The sequence below is a fragment of the Myotis yumanensis genome, unplaced genomic scaffold (genome assembly GCF_028538775.1).
Source record: "Myotis yumanensis isolate MYYU_CA2020_CCGP unplaced genomic scaffold, mMyoYum1.0.hap1 SCAF_22, whole genome shotgun sequence".
Taxonomy (NCBI): domain Eukaryota; kingdom Metazoa; phylum Chordata; class Mammalia; order Chiroptera; family Vespertilionidae; genus Myotis; species Myotis yumanensis.
The window spans coordinates 13,162,749-13,179,340 of record NW_027223773.1 but is presented as its reverse complement, the minus strand read 5'-3'; the positions used below and the strand labels follow the sequence as shown (position 1 = coordinate 13,179,340).

Here is a 16,592-nt window from a genome sequence, read left to right as displayed (position 1 = left end):
TAGGTAAATAAAAATAATGTTATATATGGATGATAATTTTGTAGTCAAATAACATTTCATCAACTATTATAATTTTCTTTATTCTGGTAATATAGTGGATTACTTTGATTTTCAACTCTTCTATGTGAAATGAACAAAACTTGGTCTGTTTATTGATTTTTCTTTTTTCTTTTTTAGAGAGAAAGAGCGAAACATCAATTAGCTGCTTCCTGCACGCCTCCTACTGGGGATCAAATCGGAAACCTAGGCATGTGCCTTGACCAGGAATTAAACTGGCAACCTTTTGATGCGTGGGATGATGCCCAACCAATTGAGCCACACCAGCCAGGCAGGATATAATATTGTTAATATATTGATGAGTTTTGTTACTAGTTTGTTTTGGTGTTTTGTATCATTGGTCATGAGTGAGATTGTCTCATAATTCTGTTTTGTTTTAAGGTTCTCTTGGATTCACAAAGTAAGTTGGATTAGAGATTTCTATTTTTTTTTTCTTGGAATACAAGAAGCTTTGTTAAATCATGTTTATCAAGGCATTTGTCCATTTTATCCATTTGTTCCTTGTCAAATTGGTTGAGATAAATTTATTTATAACAACCTCTATTGTTTGGGTTGTAAAATGGTGATATTCTAATTCTGTCTTTTTTCCATGTGTGAACTGTAATAAACTTAGAAGAGAAGAGATGCTTCCCCTCATCTACTCTTTGGTGACCCACTGGTACAGTGTATTTGAGGAGGGTAGGATGATTATTTGTTTCTTTCTCTGTATTTGCCAGTTTTCAAAATAAGAAATTGGTTTGCTATCATTCTCCAAAGGTGAACTTAAAAAAAACCATTATGAGCACATAGATTTAACATATTTAATGGGTTTGACCCATTACAATAACAATCCCAATGAAGCCCAACTTGTCCCAGCTTTGGCCTGTAGGACCTCTTCATGTTGACTTCTGGTTACTGTTGGCAGACCCTAGCAGGCTGGATACTTCTTGCTATTGGGTGTGCCAAACCACTGCAAGTTCATCGGGTACATTTCCTCTTTCTGGTTGGGATCAGTCATTCATCTAAGAATCTCCAAGTACTGTTAGTGGGAAATGCCATTTCAAGACAACAATCTGGATACTGAGGATACTTACTGCTACTGATTAGTTATGTTTCCAGGGATCTTAAAAGACAGAGTAAGAATAATTTATCTATTTCTCTCTATAAAAATATGATATTCATATGTTTATATCCAGGTCAATATCTAATACCTCGTGGGTTTATATTGAGTTTTATACAAATTCAGGATTTTTGTCTAACTTCTTCTAGCCTACATAAGGCCCATTGCTCAAATTAGATAGGAAAAGAAAAGAAAAAAAAAAAGGGAGAGGTAGAAAGGGAGAAAGCATAGGGTTCGGTATAATGGATACCTAGATTGTGTGAGAAAAAGCAAAAGTCAGAGAAATTGTGGGAGTAACCATGAGAGAACTGGGAGGTTGAGATCAGAGACTGAAATGCGTGAGACTAAATTTGATTCCGGGAGGGGGAGTGATATTATTAGTTGAGATCATTTCTGCTCTGCTGCAGTAATAACCCCCAACTCTCAAGTTCACACATTAAAAAGTTGATTCTTGACCACACAGAATTCAATGCAGATGTCCCTGGTTAGATGGTTCTTTTGGATCACAAAGAAGTGACTCAGGAACTCAGGAACTGAGGGGGAGGGGGGGGTTTTCTGTCTGGTGGCTCCTCGAAAGCCCCCTCACTAGATCCTTTCACCCAGCCCTCAGATACTCCATCTTTCATGGTTGCTGCAATCTATTGCATGTGAAGGAAGACAGGAAGCATGGAGGTTCACCTGGCGCCTCCTTAAGCACTGGATCCTGAGAATGAGACACATCACCTCTGCTCCTAGTCCGGTGGTGAGGCCCAGTGGCAGGGCCCCAGCTCCACACACAGGGGGCTGGAAATGCAGTCCCTGCTCAGAGAGCTTCCTCCTGCAGGGACCCTGCCTGGTGGCTGGAGGCCCTCAGGAGTTCACTGCGACTGTCCTCAGGGCAGGAGGAGGAAGCACTGAGTCTGAGTATCTGACAGTCACAAGTAGGGATGGGTTAGATGACAGCGGCTGACAAATCACATTTTACTTAGGGTGAGGAGACCATCTGGGAATCATAGTGTGGATTAGGGAGAACATCCATTCCACAGCTCAGCCGTGAGAGAAAACTAGGAATTGGTAGGAAAGCGATATCCTCTGAGGATCGCACAGTGAAGGCCTTCAGAGCCTTGAAGCCTAAGGTCCACTGGGAAGTTCGAGAAGCTGGAGGGTAGTGGGAGTGTGGCCCAAGGATAGACGGTAGAATAGTTTCGGGATGGGACTGGGCTGGGAAAGCAGAGCAGAAGGACTTGCACATTGAGTGGCCAACAAACGCAGGAGGAATGTGTGATGTGAGGCATTATGTTTGGTGCCTAATTAAAGGGTGATTAGTTCTGGCAGTACTCTGGGGGCCGGGGGGTGGGGTGGGGGCAGCAGGTGGGAGAAGGTTTCTCAGCTGCCACCCGGGGGGTGGTCCTTCTTGGAGAATTAAGGTCTCTGATGGGAAAGAGTTACTTTGGAAGGAGCAGGTCCCTGGGGACTCTCAGGAATCAGTGCTGTAACTTCTAGAGAAGCTCCGTCATGATGCCCCCTCAAGGGCAGAAAGCCCCATGCGGGGGTGGCTGGGAGGGACTCGGGAGTGGGGGTGGCAAGGCCTTTGGGCCGTGGCCTGCAAAGTGAAAGGCAGAATGAGGGAGATTCACTGTGCAGGCTGTGCTCGACCAGGCTACCAGGCGTGGAAGATGCAGGAGAACTGGGAGAGAGTGCGGGCAGGGAAGTCAAGGTCAGCGAGTCACATGACGCAAAGAACTCCAGTGAGGTGAAGCCGGGAGAGTGTCTGTCTGATTTAGCACAAATGTGATCAATGCCTGGAAGCCAGAGGCAGACTCGTAAATTCTCCAACATGAAATGCAGTGTGGAGAGAAAAGAAAGTATTGATCTATAATTGCATCATGCTACTATAAATATTACTTTATATGTTCCTAACCCCTGTAAGTCTGTTTTATATGACAATGACTTCTTTTCCCTAAGTTAATTTTATCAGTCATAGGCTATCGAGGTTATACGTGTGTTTTTTTCCTACCCTCAGCGGACTGGTTTTATTTTCCTTAGGTAATTTATATATACTAGTAGATTTAAAATAGAAAGACATGTCTAATTGCACGCCAAGTTCTATTTAATTCTAGGATGGCGTACCTTCTGCATAGTGAGGTTATAGGTGTAGTCATCCCTGCCGTGGATTTCCCACACTATGAAATTTGCGTCCACATCCTTGATAAAGCCATTTTTGTTGTATCTGAAAAACAGCAAACACAAAACATGGTTGCGTCATCCTACTAGAAACATTTTATTTCTTCTGACCCCTTTAAGCCTGTTTTACATGACAATGACTTCTTCATAAATTAATTTTCAGTGGCTGATTTCATTTTCCGGTGGAACAGAGCAGAGGTCGCCAAACTGTGGCTCTCGAGCCACCTTCGGCTCTTTGCCCCCTTGAGTGTGGCTCTTCCACAAAATACCACGTGCGGGCGCGCATGTACAGTGCGATCGAAACTTTGTGGCCCATGCACAGAAGTCGGTATTTTGTGAAAGAGCCACACTCAAGGGGCCAAAGAGCTGCATGTGGCTCACGAGCCGCAGTTTGCCCACCACTGCAATAGAGGGATCAAGAGCTCCGGTTTTCGAGTTGGATGGGCTTAGGTTTAAGTCCCGTTCTTTTCACTGAACAGCTTTGTGCCCTGGGGAAGTTCCTTCAGCTCTCAGAGCCTCCACGTTCCTATCTGTGAAAGCATCACTGTACCTACTGTGTGGGTTTTCTTCAGCTCTCAGAATACACCAGACAGTAGCGAAGCAGATTTTTTTTTTTAACATTTGGAGCCATAACTTCTCTTTGCTTAACAGGCACCATGTATTAATAAGGCGAGGGTGGCCAGGGCCCTGCCAGCAGGCTGGCAGCAGGGAGAAGGATGGAAGTGAGCGATGGAGGGAGGGAGGGCAGAGCAAGATCCCCTGGTGTCATTTAATCAACGAATATCCAGTGTGGCCCAGTGTGTACCAGGGAATGAACCCACAGAATGACCACGATGAGGATGGAGATGCTGCAGGTCTCCCTGGAGGAGGCAGCTGGAAGTGACACTGGGTGTCTGAGGGTTAGCTGCCCTCAGGAGAACTGAGGTGGGCTGAGAAGCAGGAGTCATCAGAAGCTCCGGGAGCGATGGTCATGCACAGCGCATGCTCAGGGACACGTGAGGACTCCCGCCAGCAGCAGGCGCCAGCACGTGGTCCAACATGGACAGGCTGCCCACTCCCTGACACAGGCGCCTGAGACATACGCCCCATTGAGATTAGTGAGTTTTAAGAGATGTTACTTCAAATTAGTAAGATTATTTTTTCCTGATATCATTAAGAAATAAGGACCTGACCCCAGCTGGCATGGCTCAGTGGTTGAGTGTTGACCTATAAGTCAGGAGGTCAAGGTTTGATTCTGGGTCAGGAGGGCACATGCTGGGGTTGCAGGCTTGATCCCCAGTAGGGGACGTGCAGGAGGCAGCCAGTCAATGACTCTCTCTCATCATTGATGTTTCTATCTCTCTCTCCCTCCCCCTTCCTCTCTGAAATCAATTTAAAAAATTATATTTATTTAAAAATAGGGACTTGAGACCAAAGCTAAAGTTCAGATACTGATAAAGGCACACTTTTGCTAACCAGAGCTTGTGACTGATTTAAAAATGGTTATGGGTCTTCCTTCTCCATCAGCTATTGCTTGTTTTTCTAAATGGAATTGTCCCCCACACTCCTGGGATGGACATTTCACTTAGGACCCTGGGCTCAGGCAGGATGCCTCAGTGTCTGATGTATTTTCTGGGTCCCATCTCTGTGTCTATTCATAAAAAATGTCGGATCCTGCCCTGGCTGGTTTGGCTCAGTGGATGGAGCATCGGCCTGCGGACTCAAGGGTCCCAGGTTCGATTCTGGTCAAGGGCATGTACCTTGGTTGCGGGCACATACCCAGTGGGAAGTGTGCAGGAGGCAGCTGATCGATGTTTCTTTTTCATCGATGTTTCTAACTCTCTATCCCTCTTTCTTCCTCTCTGTAAAAAATCAATAAAATAGATTAAAAGAAAATGTCGGATCCTTGCTGGCGTCTCCTTATTCACCGCCCAGATCTCTGCCTGACTTTGCAGTTATTCTATCTGGCTTCCCAGGCCAGCTACAAATTGCTACCACCCACTCCTGTTTATAAAAAGCAGTTCTTGGCCCTTTCTCACAAACTGGGCAGAAAAAGTTTAAGTGTCAGAAAGTGGTAACTGAGAAGCTGTTTCATTTTCATCTGAGTTTTGCTTAGAAATCATAAAGAGAGGAGCTCAGGTGTGAGTAACAGATAGCGGACCCTGACTTTGTTCTTGGAGCGGGAGGGAAGTTATAGAGAACTAACACACAATTTTGCACCCAGTTTCAGAGATGTGGGTCCGGCTTCAGTAAAGCTCTAACTCTAGGAAATTCAGAAGGTGCAGCATGCTTGATGCATCTTCTGTAAGCGATCAGAGTTTTTGAATGACTAAGACTAGTTGCAAAGGCCATATGTTTTATTTCAATGAAAAAGATCTTGAATTCTGAGCTGGCATCTTTTGACACTCACAACAACCAATAAGCTCCAGTGCCATCTAGTGGCCATAGGATAAATTGCATGACCCCGACTTTCTGGGTTTGGGAGTCCTAATATTTGGTGACTGGAGAAGATTTGACTTTGGGTGGTGGGCACCCCATGCAATATACAGATCACATAACACAGAAACCCACATCTGAAACCTGTATGTTCCTGTTGACCAATATCATCTCAATCAATTTAATAAATATATATATATTTAAATTGTCTTAGGTAATATTTTATTTATTTCATGGAGATTATGGGACAAAAATACTTGCCTAAGTAAGCATGGCTTATTCGCATTAATGTTCACTGATAGGAGATACAGAACGATGGCAGGAAAGTTCTCTAGCTGGAGCTCTCCAAGCCATTGTGAAAGGAATATTGAAGAGGTCAAAAAGGTTTATTGGCATGCTAATTGCTGTAATTCTTGGATTAATTGCTAAAACAGCAACAGCTGCAGCAGCTGGGTTGGCATTACAGTGATCAGTCCAAACTGTTACTTTTGTTCAAGACTAGCATAAAGATTCAGAACAGTTATAGAATTCTCAACGGAAAATTAATAGTGAAATCAATGAACAATTGGCTGATCTTGAATAATCAGTAGTTTTATTAAGGGATCAAATTGTTAATTTGCAAAAGCGATTACAGTTAAAGTGTGATTAGAACCATACTGGTTTATGTGTCACCCCTGTACCTTATAATGAAACAGCTTTGCTATCTTCTCTGTCATGATTCAAACCTGCAGCAAAACTAAAAAGGGGGAAATTGTAGCTGGACAAGTGATATGAAGTTAACTATAAGAGGACGTTCTGCCAGGAAAAGGCGGGGGCCTACAAGCAAGACTTATTGTTCAGAGGCAGAACTTTCCTTGAGGTGATAAATAGCCCATGAGGGCATGAAAAGTTCAAGGGAGGGTGCACTGCTGCAGGTGGAAAGGGTCTTTGTATAACATAGGAAATTAATAGTGTAATGTATAACTTAGCTCTGATGATCTCATAAGCATGCCTGTTAATCATTGTCACTTGCTGTACTCCATTGTTATTTGCTGTACTCCCCAAATAAAGGCCATGAGAGCTTTGGGGGCTTTGCTACTCGCCTGAGCGAGCGGTAGCCCTCTGCTTCTCTAAACTCATCCTGCACGCCAAGCTCATCTCAGCGTCACCGTTCACAAAGAACATCAATACTATTACATGAAAAGAGTGAAACACTGAGGTGCTAGAATTTCTTTGTTACCACAGCATAATCTGGCCATATTTGACTAATGCAAGGGGAAATAGTCAGACTGGAGATAGAGTTTTTGGGGGTTTATCAGTATATTGAGACATTCAGGTCCATGAGACTGGATGATACTACAAAAAGAACAAGTTGAGATAGAGAAAAGAAAACAAAGCTTTGAGCCTAGCCGTTTTGGATCAGTGGATAGAGCATCAGCCTGCGGACCAAAGGGTCCTGGGTTTGATTCCGTTCAAGGGCATGTACCTCAGTTGCAGGCTCCTCCCTGGCCCCGGGCCCTGGTCGGGGCTGGTACAGGAGGCAACCAATCGTTGTGTTTCTCTCACATTGATATTTCTCTCTGTCTTTCCCTCTCTCTTTCACTCTCTAAAAACCAATGGAAAAATATCCTTGGGTGAGGATTAAAAAAAAAAAAAGAAAGCCCTGAGTCTTGGGCATTTCAATATTAAGAGGTCATGGCGGGAGGGAGGGAAGAAACTATGAAATTAAGGAGTAGCTGCTAGTGAGGTAGCAGGAAAAGCAGGAGAATCCAATGTCCTGGAAGCCAACGGAAGAAAATATTTCAAGTAGGAGGGAATGATCAAATGTGCCATTCTTGTTAATGAGATAAAGTAAGGTTAGACCAGAGAACCGAGCCTTGGGTTTAGCAATGTGGAGGCCACTGGTCACCCTGGCAAGCAGGGCCAATGAAGTGGTGGGGGTAAAAGTCTGACTGACAGGGATCTGGGAGAGAATAGAAGAATTGATGACAGTGAGTATAGTGGCTAAAGAGGTGGTGGGGTCAAGAGCAGGTTTCTGGGAAAGAACTGCATCTTTATATGGTGATCCAGAGGGTAAAGTTGATGATGCAGGAGAAAGAGGGGACAATTTCTGGAGCAATGCTCTTACTTAGGAAAGGGATGGGGATACATACAGTTCACAAATGGAGAGACAGAGCTTAGATATGCATATAGTTAATCTATGCTGATAGGAAGACAGAGATCATGGATGCAGAGGCGTGGAGATGAATGGGTATGGTGATGGAAGTTTGTGGAAGATCTCTTATGATTGTGTCACCTTTGACTCATTGATCTTCCTCGTTTTCTTTCCCTTACTATTCACATCTATCACTTATCAAGCCCTGCCTAAGATTGATCTATTATCTATCTATCTATCTATCTATCATCTATCTATCTATCATCTACCTGTCTATCATCTATCTAACTATCTTTAAGATTTTTTTATTGACTGTTAGAGAGAGAGAGAGGAAAGGAGAGGGAGAGAGAGAGAAACATGGATGTAAGAGTGAAACATTGATCAGCTGCCTCCTGCATGCCCCCTACTGGGGATCAAGCCCACAACCCCGGAATGTGCCCTGACCAGGAATCGAACCAGGAACCTTTCAGTGCATGGGACGATGCCCAACCAAGGGAGCCACACTAGCCAGAGCAAGCCCTGCCTTCAGCTAAATGTTCATTATCCTTTAAGACTCAGTGGCTCAGCTCAAGTGCATGCTTTCTAGCAACATTCCTCGGAGCCCCCCTTCCTTCCATAGCTAGGCTGGATACTTTCCCTTTGAGTTTCAATGCCAACCACCCACACTATTTCTTTCTATCGTTCCACTTAGCTTATCAGCTCATGTGTTTATCTAATGCATCAGACTCTTGAGCCCTTGAGTGCAGCAATCCTGTCTTATTTACCTTTGATTTACAAATGCCCAGCACACTAATTAGTGAAGAGTAGTCATTTAATAATGATGAAGTGAGCTGAAGAGTGCACTTCCCTGGGAGAGAACATTAAAATAACTTACTCCTGGGGGATGAGGCCCATTCCTATATAATAAAAGGCTAATATGCAAATAGACTGAATGGAAGAACAACCAGAACAACCGAACAACCGGTCACTGTGACGTGCACTGACCACCAGGGGGCATGTGCGGAACATGGAGGGTGTCGGCCACGGTGGAATGATGGAGCAGGTGAGCAGGGGTGCCAGACCAAGGTGGGGCACTGGTCGCTGTCATTGCGGCGAGCCTCTGGTGGTTACTGAAAATTCTTTGCTGCTGCTGGCGTTGGCCCCACTCCCACCTGCTGCTGGCATTGGAGCCGCTGCTCACACCCGCAGCTGGTGCCGGAGTCACTGCTCAACCCGTTGATGGCGCCAGCCCCACTCACACTCACTGCTGGTGCTGGCCCCAATTGCTCTGTGTCATCAGCAGGTGCAAGTGGGCCGGCACCGACAGTGCATGGAGGGGCGGCCAGAGCAGGGCTGTGGGCAGAGAGGGGACAGAGGGCCACAGTGGGAGGGTCAAGGCAGGGGCACAGAGGATGGGTTGAGAGCCACCCCTGTGCCTACCGCAGCCTACGGACCACAGTTCCTTTCAAGGTGCACGAATTTGTGCACTGGGCCCCTAGTATAAAATAAACAAAGAAAACTGGGCTTTGGTGAGAGAAAGAGTGTGGGATGCCCAGGAAGATCAGTGGCCTGAGTAGGTGTATAGAAGATCAAACTAAACAAGATAGCAGACTAACCAGAGGCTCAGAGGACCTGTGACCGAGGGATTGTAGGAGGGTGATGTAGGAGGGTGAGGAAATAGTGTGGAGTCTTACAGCTGCCGTGGTGAGGAGTGTGTGTGTGTGTTTGTATGTGTGTGTCTGTGAGGTGGGGGATATGCTGGCAGAGGCCTTTTGGATCCTCACAGGGAAAGGTCTGATGACAAACATGAATTAAAGCTCCTGACTCATTATTCTACCCCCACCCACCCTGTGGGATCTCAGAAGTTGTTGTCAGCCGAAGAGGTCCCTGAAAGCTGAATGCCCTGACTAAAATGTTGATCTTTTTTTAAAAAATATATTTTATTGAATTTTTACAGAGAAGAAGGGAGAGAGAGATAGAGAGTTAGAAACATGGATGAGAGAGAAACATCGATCAGCTGCCTCCTGCACGCCCCCCAGTAGGGATGTGCCGCAACCAAGGTACATGCCCTTGACTGGAATCCAACCTGGGACTCTTCAGTCTGCAGGCCGACGCTCTATCCACTGAGCAAACCGGTTCGGCAATGTTGATGTTTTACACCCAGGATTTTACATTCAGTAATGTATCCCAATGGCATCTCTGGACTAGTGTCCAAACATGTACATAAATGGATATTCACTACAATTTTATTTATAACAGCAAAACAATTACAAACATGACCATTTATCTTTTTATATATTTTAAATTTTGTAACAAGCTATGTGACTTCTGTAATCATAAATCAAGAATAAAGTCAGAGAAGCAAGCAAATGAATATAAAATTACTTGAAAAAGCCTTCCTCATAGCATTTTTACTTAATATTTTTAATATTGTTTATAAGAATTTAGTTAGAGATATTTTTGAAATCTCCCTATTCCCTTATTAGTAAATAGTTTCTTTCCTTGCAAGCTTTTAGTTATTATTGGCCCATAGAAAGAAAAGTCATATGTCACCTCAGGAAGGTAGTTTCTTCAAACTATCTTCAGTAGGAGCTTGGGAAGTGATTTAGAGAGGGAAAGTGAGGGTTAAGAGACTTGCCTACAGCCCGGCTACCATGGCTCAGTGGTTGAGCATCAACCTATTAACCAGGAGGTCATGTTTTAATTCCCCGTCAGAGAAAATGCCCGGGTTATGGACTCGATCCCCAGTGGTGCGAGTGTGGGAGGCAGCTGATCAATGATTCTCTCTCATCATTGATGTTTCTGTCTCTCCCTCTCCCTTCCTCTCTGAAATCAATAAAAATATATATTCCTTAAAAAAGAGACTGACCACATCTCTGAGAAGAGTCTCAGCTTCCTTACACATTTATATCTCAGGTGCTAAATTGTAACCTCCCTCAACATGCAGGAACCACGGTTATCCAAATTTGGTTAACTAATACTGAAAATCTAGTGTCACATATATTGGGTGCTCAAAAATATTTATTATTAAATGTATGACTAATTAGCCCTCTTTTCATTTTGAACCTTTAAAGTAAGTTCAAATTTTAGTAGAATATACTTACAGTTGAAGCAAAGGGTGAAATTTTTCTTTGAAATTAAGTTGCAATGGGCAGCCATATTTTCTCCAACTATATTTTACTCTCTAGGAAAGGAAAAATGCTTTGGTTATTTTCTCTATTAGGCTGATTAATAAAATTATAGTTTTCTTACCAAGTCTGTAGATGGTCGATTCCTCAGAAATGACCTATAAAAAGATATTTTTATTACTTATCTTTTCTCTTTTCAAACTTAAACATTAAGCCATTACTTTGTTTGGGTGGGGAGATATCACAGAAGTCAAGAAGATAACTGTAATCCCAAAATACTACCAAACTATGTGGAGAATAAACAATACACTTCTAAGTAATACATGAGTGAAAGAAGAAATCTTAAGAGAAATTTAAAAATACTTCAAACTAAATAAAAATGAAAATGCAACTTTTCAAAATTTGAGAGATGCAGTTAAAGATGCAGTGCCTAGAGGAAAACTTATAGCAATGAATGCATCCTATATAATAAAAGGCTAATATGCAAATCGACCAAATAGCAGAATGACCAGTCACTATGACATGCACTAACCACCAGGGGGCAGATGCTCAACACAGGAGCTGCCCCCTGGTGGTCAGCACGAAGCTGAGCTCATGGCTGGTGAGTGCAGCGGTGGTGGTGGGAGCCTTTCCTGCCTCCATGGCAGTTCTAAGGATGTCCCACTGCTGGCTTAAGCTATCAGTGCGACACCCCCTGAGGGCTCCCAGACTGCGAGAGGGCGCAGGCAAGGCTGAGGGACGCCCCCCACCCCAAGTGCACGAATTTCGTGCACTGGGTCTCTAGTTTATTATAAAAGATTGATGTTAATAAATACTGACTCTAAATTATTGATACTAAATTAATAAAAACTCAGTGCTTATGGTACAATATTTCTTACTTTTCAATAGTGTAAAAGAAATCATGCCGCTGACAACCTTTGTAACCAAATCTACAAAAACAAACATAATGAAACTGTAATATCATTCTTTTTATATATTTGCACAAACATTTAATCATTTAACTCAGTAATTCTAAAACTTGAGAGTATTATAGAGTCGTCACTTATTGAATTATAATCTCTGGGGTTGGTGTGTTGCCCTAGTATTTCTATTTTTAAAAATCAGTTACACAAATGTTCCTGAAGATACCAGAATTTGAAATCTATTGATTTATTTCTTCTATTTGATACCTGTGAAAACCTGATAGAAAATCTATCAAAAATGAAGACAAATTTCTGTGGATGGTTTTATTTCTCATACATTTTTTAATTTTTAAAATATATTTTAGGAGAAACCAAGATGGTGGCATAGGTAAGCACCAGAGTTTGCTGCCTCGCACAACCACTTCAAAAATACAACTAAAAGACGGAACGGACATCATCCTGAACCACAGGAAGGCTGGCTGAGAGGAAATTCTACAACTAGAAAGAAAGAGAAGAGCATACTGAGACTCAGAGGAGGTGCTGTGCAGAAGTAAAATACTAAGGTACAGAGGCGCACTCGAGCGGGCTGGTGGCTGCGGGCACGGTTGTCTTTTTTAATCGGGAGGGAGTCTCATGCTCTGAGCTCCAGTTCCAGGCGAGTCTCTGGGGACCTAGATTCATACGGGAGAAGCGGGACTGTCTGGCATCGGTTGGAACTCGAGGGCAGCTTTCTCTCGGAGGTATTGCAGCAATTGCTGGGACACTGAGATGCGGGGCCTCTGAAGTCAAGACTGAGAGCAGCCATAACTGCTCGCTCCGCCTGCCCTGTTGATCCCCTGGGATCCGCCCCGCCCAAGCCTTGCACAGAGGCATTTGCTGGATAGTCTCAGGCAGAGGCTAGATTAGCACCTCCCTAGAACTCCAGGACAGAAGTTCTCCCACCATAAACACAGCTGATTCTCACAGCCAATTGGCCTGGAGGTCAATCCCTCCCACTGTTACTTACAAAAATCAAGGCTTAACTTCAACAAGACTGTGCACAAAGACCACAAGGGAGAACACCAAGAGTGTCCTCCTCAAGTAATTGGGGAGGCTGAACCACTGGGCCCTAGAGGACACTTAGCACAGAAAACCACTTTATCAACACAAGGAAGCATAAAAAATGCGGAGACAAAGAAACAGGACACAAATGGCAGAAATGGAGGAAAGCAAACTGATGGATATAGAGTTCAAAACCACACTTTTAAGGTTTATCAAGAATTGTCTAGAAGCCGCCGATAAATTTAGTAAGACCTTTGAAAAGACTGGTGAGACCACAGATAAATGTAGTGAGATCCTCAAGAAATCTAGTGAGACCCTCGATGTTGTGATAAAGGACCAACTAGAAATTAAGCATACACTGACTGAAATAAAGAATATTATGCAGACTCCCAACAGCAGACCAGAGGATCATAAGAATCAAGTCAAAGATTTGAAATACGAAGAAGCAAAAAACACCCAACAGGAAAAGCAAAATGAAAAAAGAATCCAAAATAGTGTAAGGAGCCTCTGGGACAGCTTCAAGCATACCAACATCCGAATTATAGGGGTGCCAGAAGAAGAGAGAGAGCAAGATATTGAAAACCTATTTGAAGAAATAATGACAGAAAACTTCCCCTACCTGGTGAAAGAAAGAGACTTCCAAGTCCAGGAAGCGCAGAGAACCCCAAACAAAAGGAATCCAAAGAGGACCACACCAACACACATCATAATTAAATGCCAATAGTAAAAGACAAAGAGAGCATCTAAAAAGCAGCAAGAGAAAGACAGTCAATTACCTACAAGGGAGTACCCATATGATTGTCAGCTGATTTCTCAACAGAAACTTTGTAGGCCAGAAGGAAGTGGCAAGAAATATTCAAAGTGATGAATACCAAGAACCTACAACCAAGATTACTTTATCCAGCAAAGCTATCATTCAGAATTGAAGGTCAGATAAAGAGCTTCACAGATAAGGAAAAGGTAAAGGGGTTCACCACCATTAAACCAGTATTATATGAAATGCTGAAAGGTATCCTTTAAGAAGAGGAAGAAGAAGAAAAAGGTAAAGATACAAATTATGAACAGCAAATACACATCCATCAACAAGTGAATCTAAAAATCAAGTGAATAAATAATCTGATGATCAGAATAAACTGGTGATTATAATAGAATCAGGGACATAGAAAGGGAGTGGATTGACTATTCTTAGGGGTGAAAGGGGTGTGGGGGGTGCAGGAAGAGACTGGACAAAAATCGTGCACCTATGAATGAGGACATTGGTGGGGGGGGGGGGGTGTGGGCGGAGGGTGGGAGAGGAACCGGGTGGAGGGGAGCTATGGGGGGAAAAAAGAGGAACAACTGTAATAATCTGAACAATAAAGATTTAATTTAAAAAACAAACAAACAAACAAACAAAACAAAATCCAGTGGGTACCACTTCGAACCACAGTCAGATCAATGGAAGTCATAGCTCTGGAGGGAACACTGGCTTCTGCTAGATTTGCTCTAAAATTTTCCCATAAAAGATGATGTGGATGTAAGCCATTCTCTATGGACATGAAATTATTATTGGGGTAAAGACAGAGGCAAGTGCTTCTCCCTCTGGTTTCTGGGGAACGAGCTGTAGATTGAAGAGTTGAGAGGTAAAGGTGAAAGATGGTAATTGGCTTATTAAAGGGGAAGGTGGAGAAAAATGCTGGTGATAAGAGGTTACTTCTTTTTCCCTTTTAGGAATGATCAAATGAAATACATATATATATATATATATATATATATACATACATATATGTATATATATACATACATATATATATATGTATATATATATATATATTGGAGAGAGAGAGAGAGAGAGAGAGAGAGAGAGAGAGAGAGAGAGAAAGAGAAAATGGAAGGGAGAGGGAGAGACAGAGAGAAACATCAATATGATACAGAAACATAGATTGGTTGCCTCCCGCATGGGCATGACCAGGACCAGAGATCGAACCTGCAACCAAGGCAAGTGCCCTTGACTGTAATTGACCCGGGACCCTTCAAAACACAGGCTGATGCTCTATCCACTGAGCTGTACCGGCTAGGGCTCAAATGTAATACTTGATTTGGCAAAGAGTTCAAACAAATTTGGTTTGGACACTTGTCAATTCAATTTTGGATTACACTATGGACATGTCAGTCATTAGCCTAAATGATCACTTGTTTACCACTTGTTTTTAAAACGTAAAGAGTAAGACAGGTCTAATGTAAATATACTTGCCCTTTAACCACAATAAATTTAGTGCGATCACAGCCAACAGCTATTTGGAACACCTAAAATGAAGCAATTTAGTTGGTAAGTTCAGTGGTTCTGACCCACACATTTCTATAGCTAAAAGCAATTCCATTTCAAATTAGAAACAATAACCTTTTAAGTGTATTTCCTACTTCTTCTTTGATCACTTTTTAAAAATACATATATTTTTATTGATTTCAGAGAGGAAGGGAGAGGGGAAGAGAGAGATAGAAACATCAATGATGAGAGAAAATCATTGATCGGCTGCCTCCTGCAATGCCCCCTACTGGGGATGGAGCCTGCAACCTGGGCATGTGCCCTGACTGGGAGTCGAACTGTGACCTCTTGGTTCATAGGTCGAAGCTCAATCATTGAACCACACTGGCCTGGCTATGCATTATTTTTTAAAATTTATTTTTCAATTGCACTTGATATACAATACTATATTAGTTTCAGGTGTACAACATAGTGATTAGATATTTATACACCTTATGTTGTCCCCCAATAAGTTCAAGTACCCATCTCACATCATACATTGTTATTACAATATTATTGACTATATTCCCTATGCTGTACTTTATTTTTTATATATATATTTTATTGGTTTTTTACAGAGAGGAAGGGAGAGGGATAGAGAGTTAGAAACATCGATGAGAGAAACATCGATCAGCTGCCTCCTGCACACCCCCCACTGGGGATGTGTCCGCAACCAAGGTACATGCCCTTGACTGGAATCAAACCTGGGACCTTTTGTCCGCAGGCTGACGCTCTATCCACTGAGCCAAACCAGTTAGGACTCTATGCTGTACTTTAAATCCCCGTGACTATAACTAGAAATTTGTACCCATGTATTATGGAAGTAAACTGCTGCACTGTACCTCCCGTGGCTATTTTTATAACTGGAAACTTGTATCTATGCACTATTGAAATAAGCTTTTTTAAACCTTTTACCTGTGTCACTTACCTTTGGGGGTATTGGACATGCTTTTGAATATTCACTAGGCCTGACCTGCATAAGCATAAGACCCGTGTTCTGGTATCTAGGAGAAACAACACATACCGGTGAGTATAGACTCACAGGGAGGTAGACATTGCAGGAAGCCACCCACTGTCTTCACTATCAGAGAAGTGTAAACACGGATCCCAGAACGCTGGTGAACCTTGAGCCCCTGGCAAGAGCCAGAGCTATGCACCGATTGTCTAGTCCAGACAATGGGGGCTCAAGCTATTTCCTGACCAAATCGTCTGAGAGTACATCTTTCTAATATTTACTGCCCTTTAAGATAGTCTGTCTGTTACCACAATTACCTGCCTAAGAACTAGATGTGTATCCAACAGTGAGTAAAAGGCTGGCGAGGCCTGGGCACCGGTAGAAGTCCTTTCCCTTGCAGTGGGCTTTCCGCCTGGCCCCCAATATTTCCAAATT

The 16,592-nt window shown here is 43.0% G+C and overlaps 1 protein-coding gene across 1 annotated transcript in view; it reads right to left on the bottom strand.

Moving 5' to 3' along the window:
* The window catches only part of CATSPERE (catsper channel auxiliary subunit epsilon), a 94,518-nt gene that overhangs the window by 14,705 nt on the left and 63,221 nt on the right, over nucleotides 1-16,592 (bottom strand). The window contains exons 13-18 of the mRNA XM_070401109.1: nucleotides 16,131-16,206; nucleotides 15,152-15,204; nucleotides 11,854-11,904; nucleotides 11,100-11,133; nucleotides 10,952-11,031; nucleotides 3,266-3,365 (exon numbers count right to left, since the gene is read on the bottom strand). Of these exons, the coding sequence (XP_070257210.1) occupies nucleotides 3,266-3,365; nucleotides 10,952-11,031; nucleotides 11,100-11,133; nucleotides 11,854-11,904; nucleotides 15,152-15,204; nucleotides 16,131-16,206 (394 nt within the window). The remainder of the gene's footprint in view (nucleotides 1-3,265; nucleotides 3,366-10,951; nucleotides 11,032-11,099; nucleotides 11,134-11,853; nucleotides 11,905-15,151; nucleotides 15,205-16,130; nucleotides 16,207-16,592) is intronic.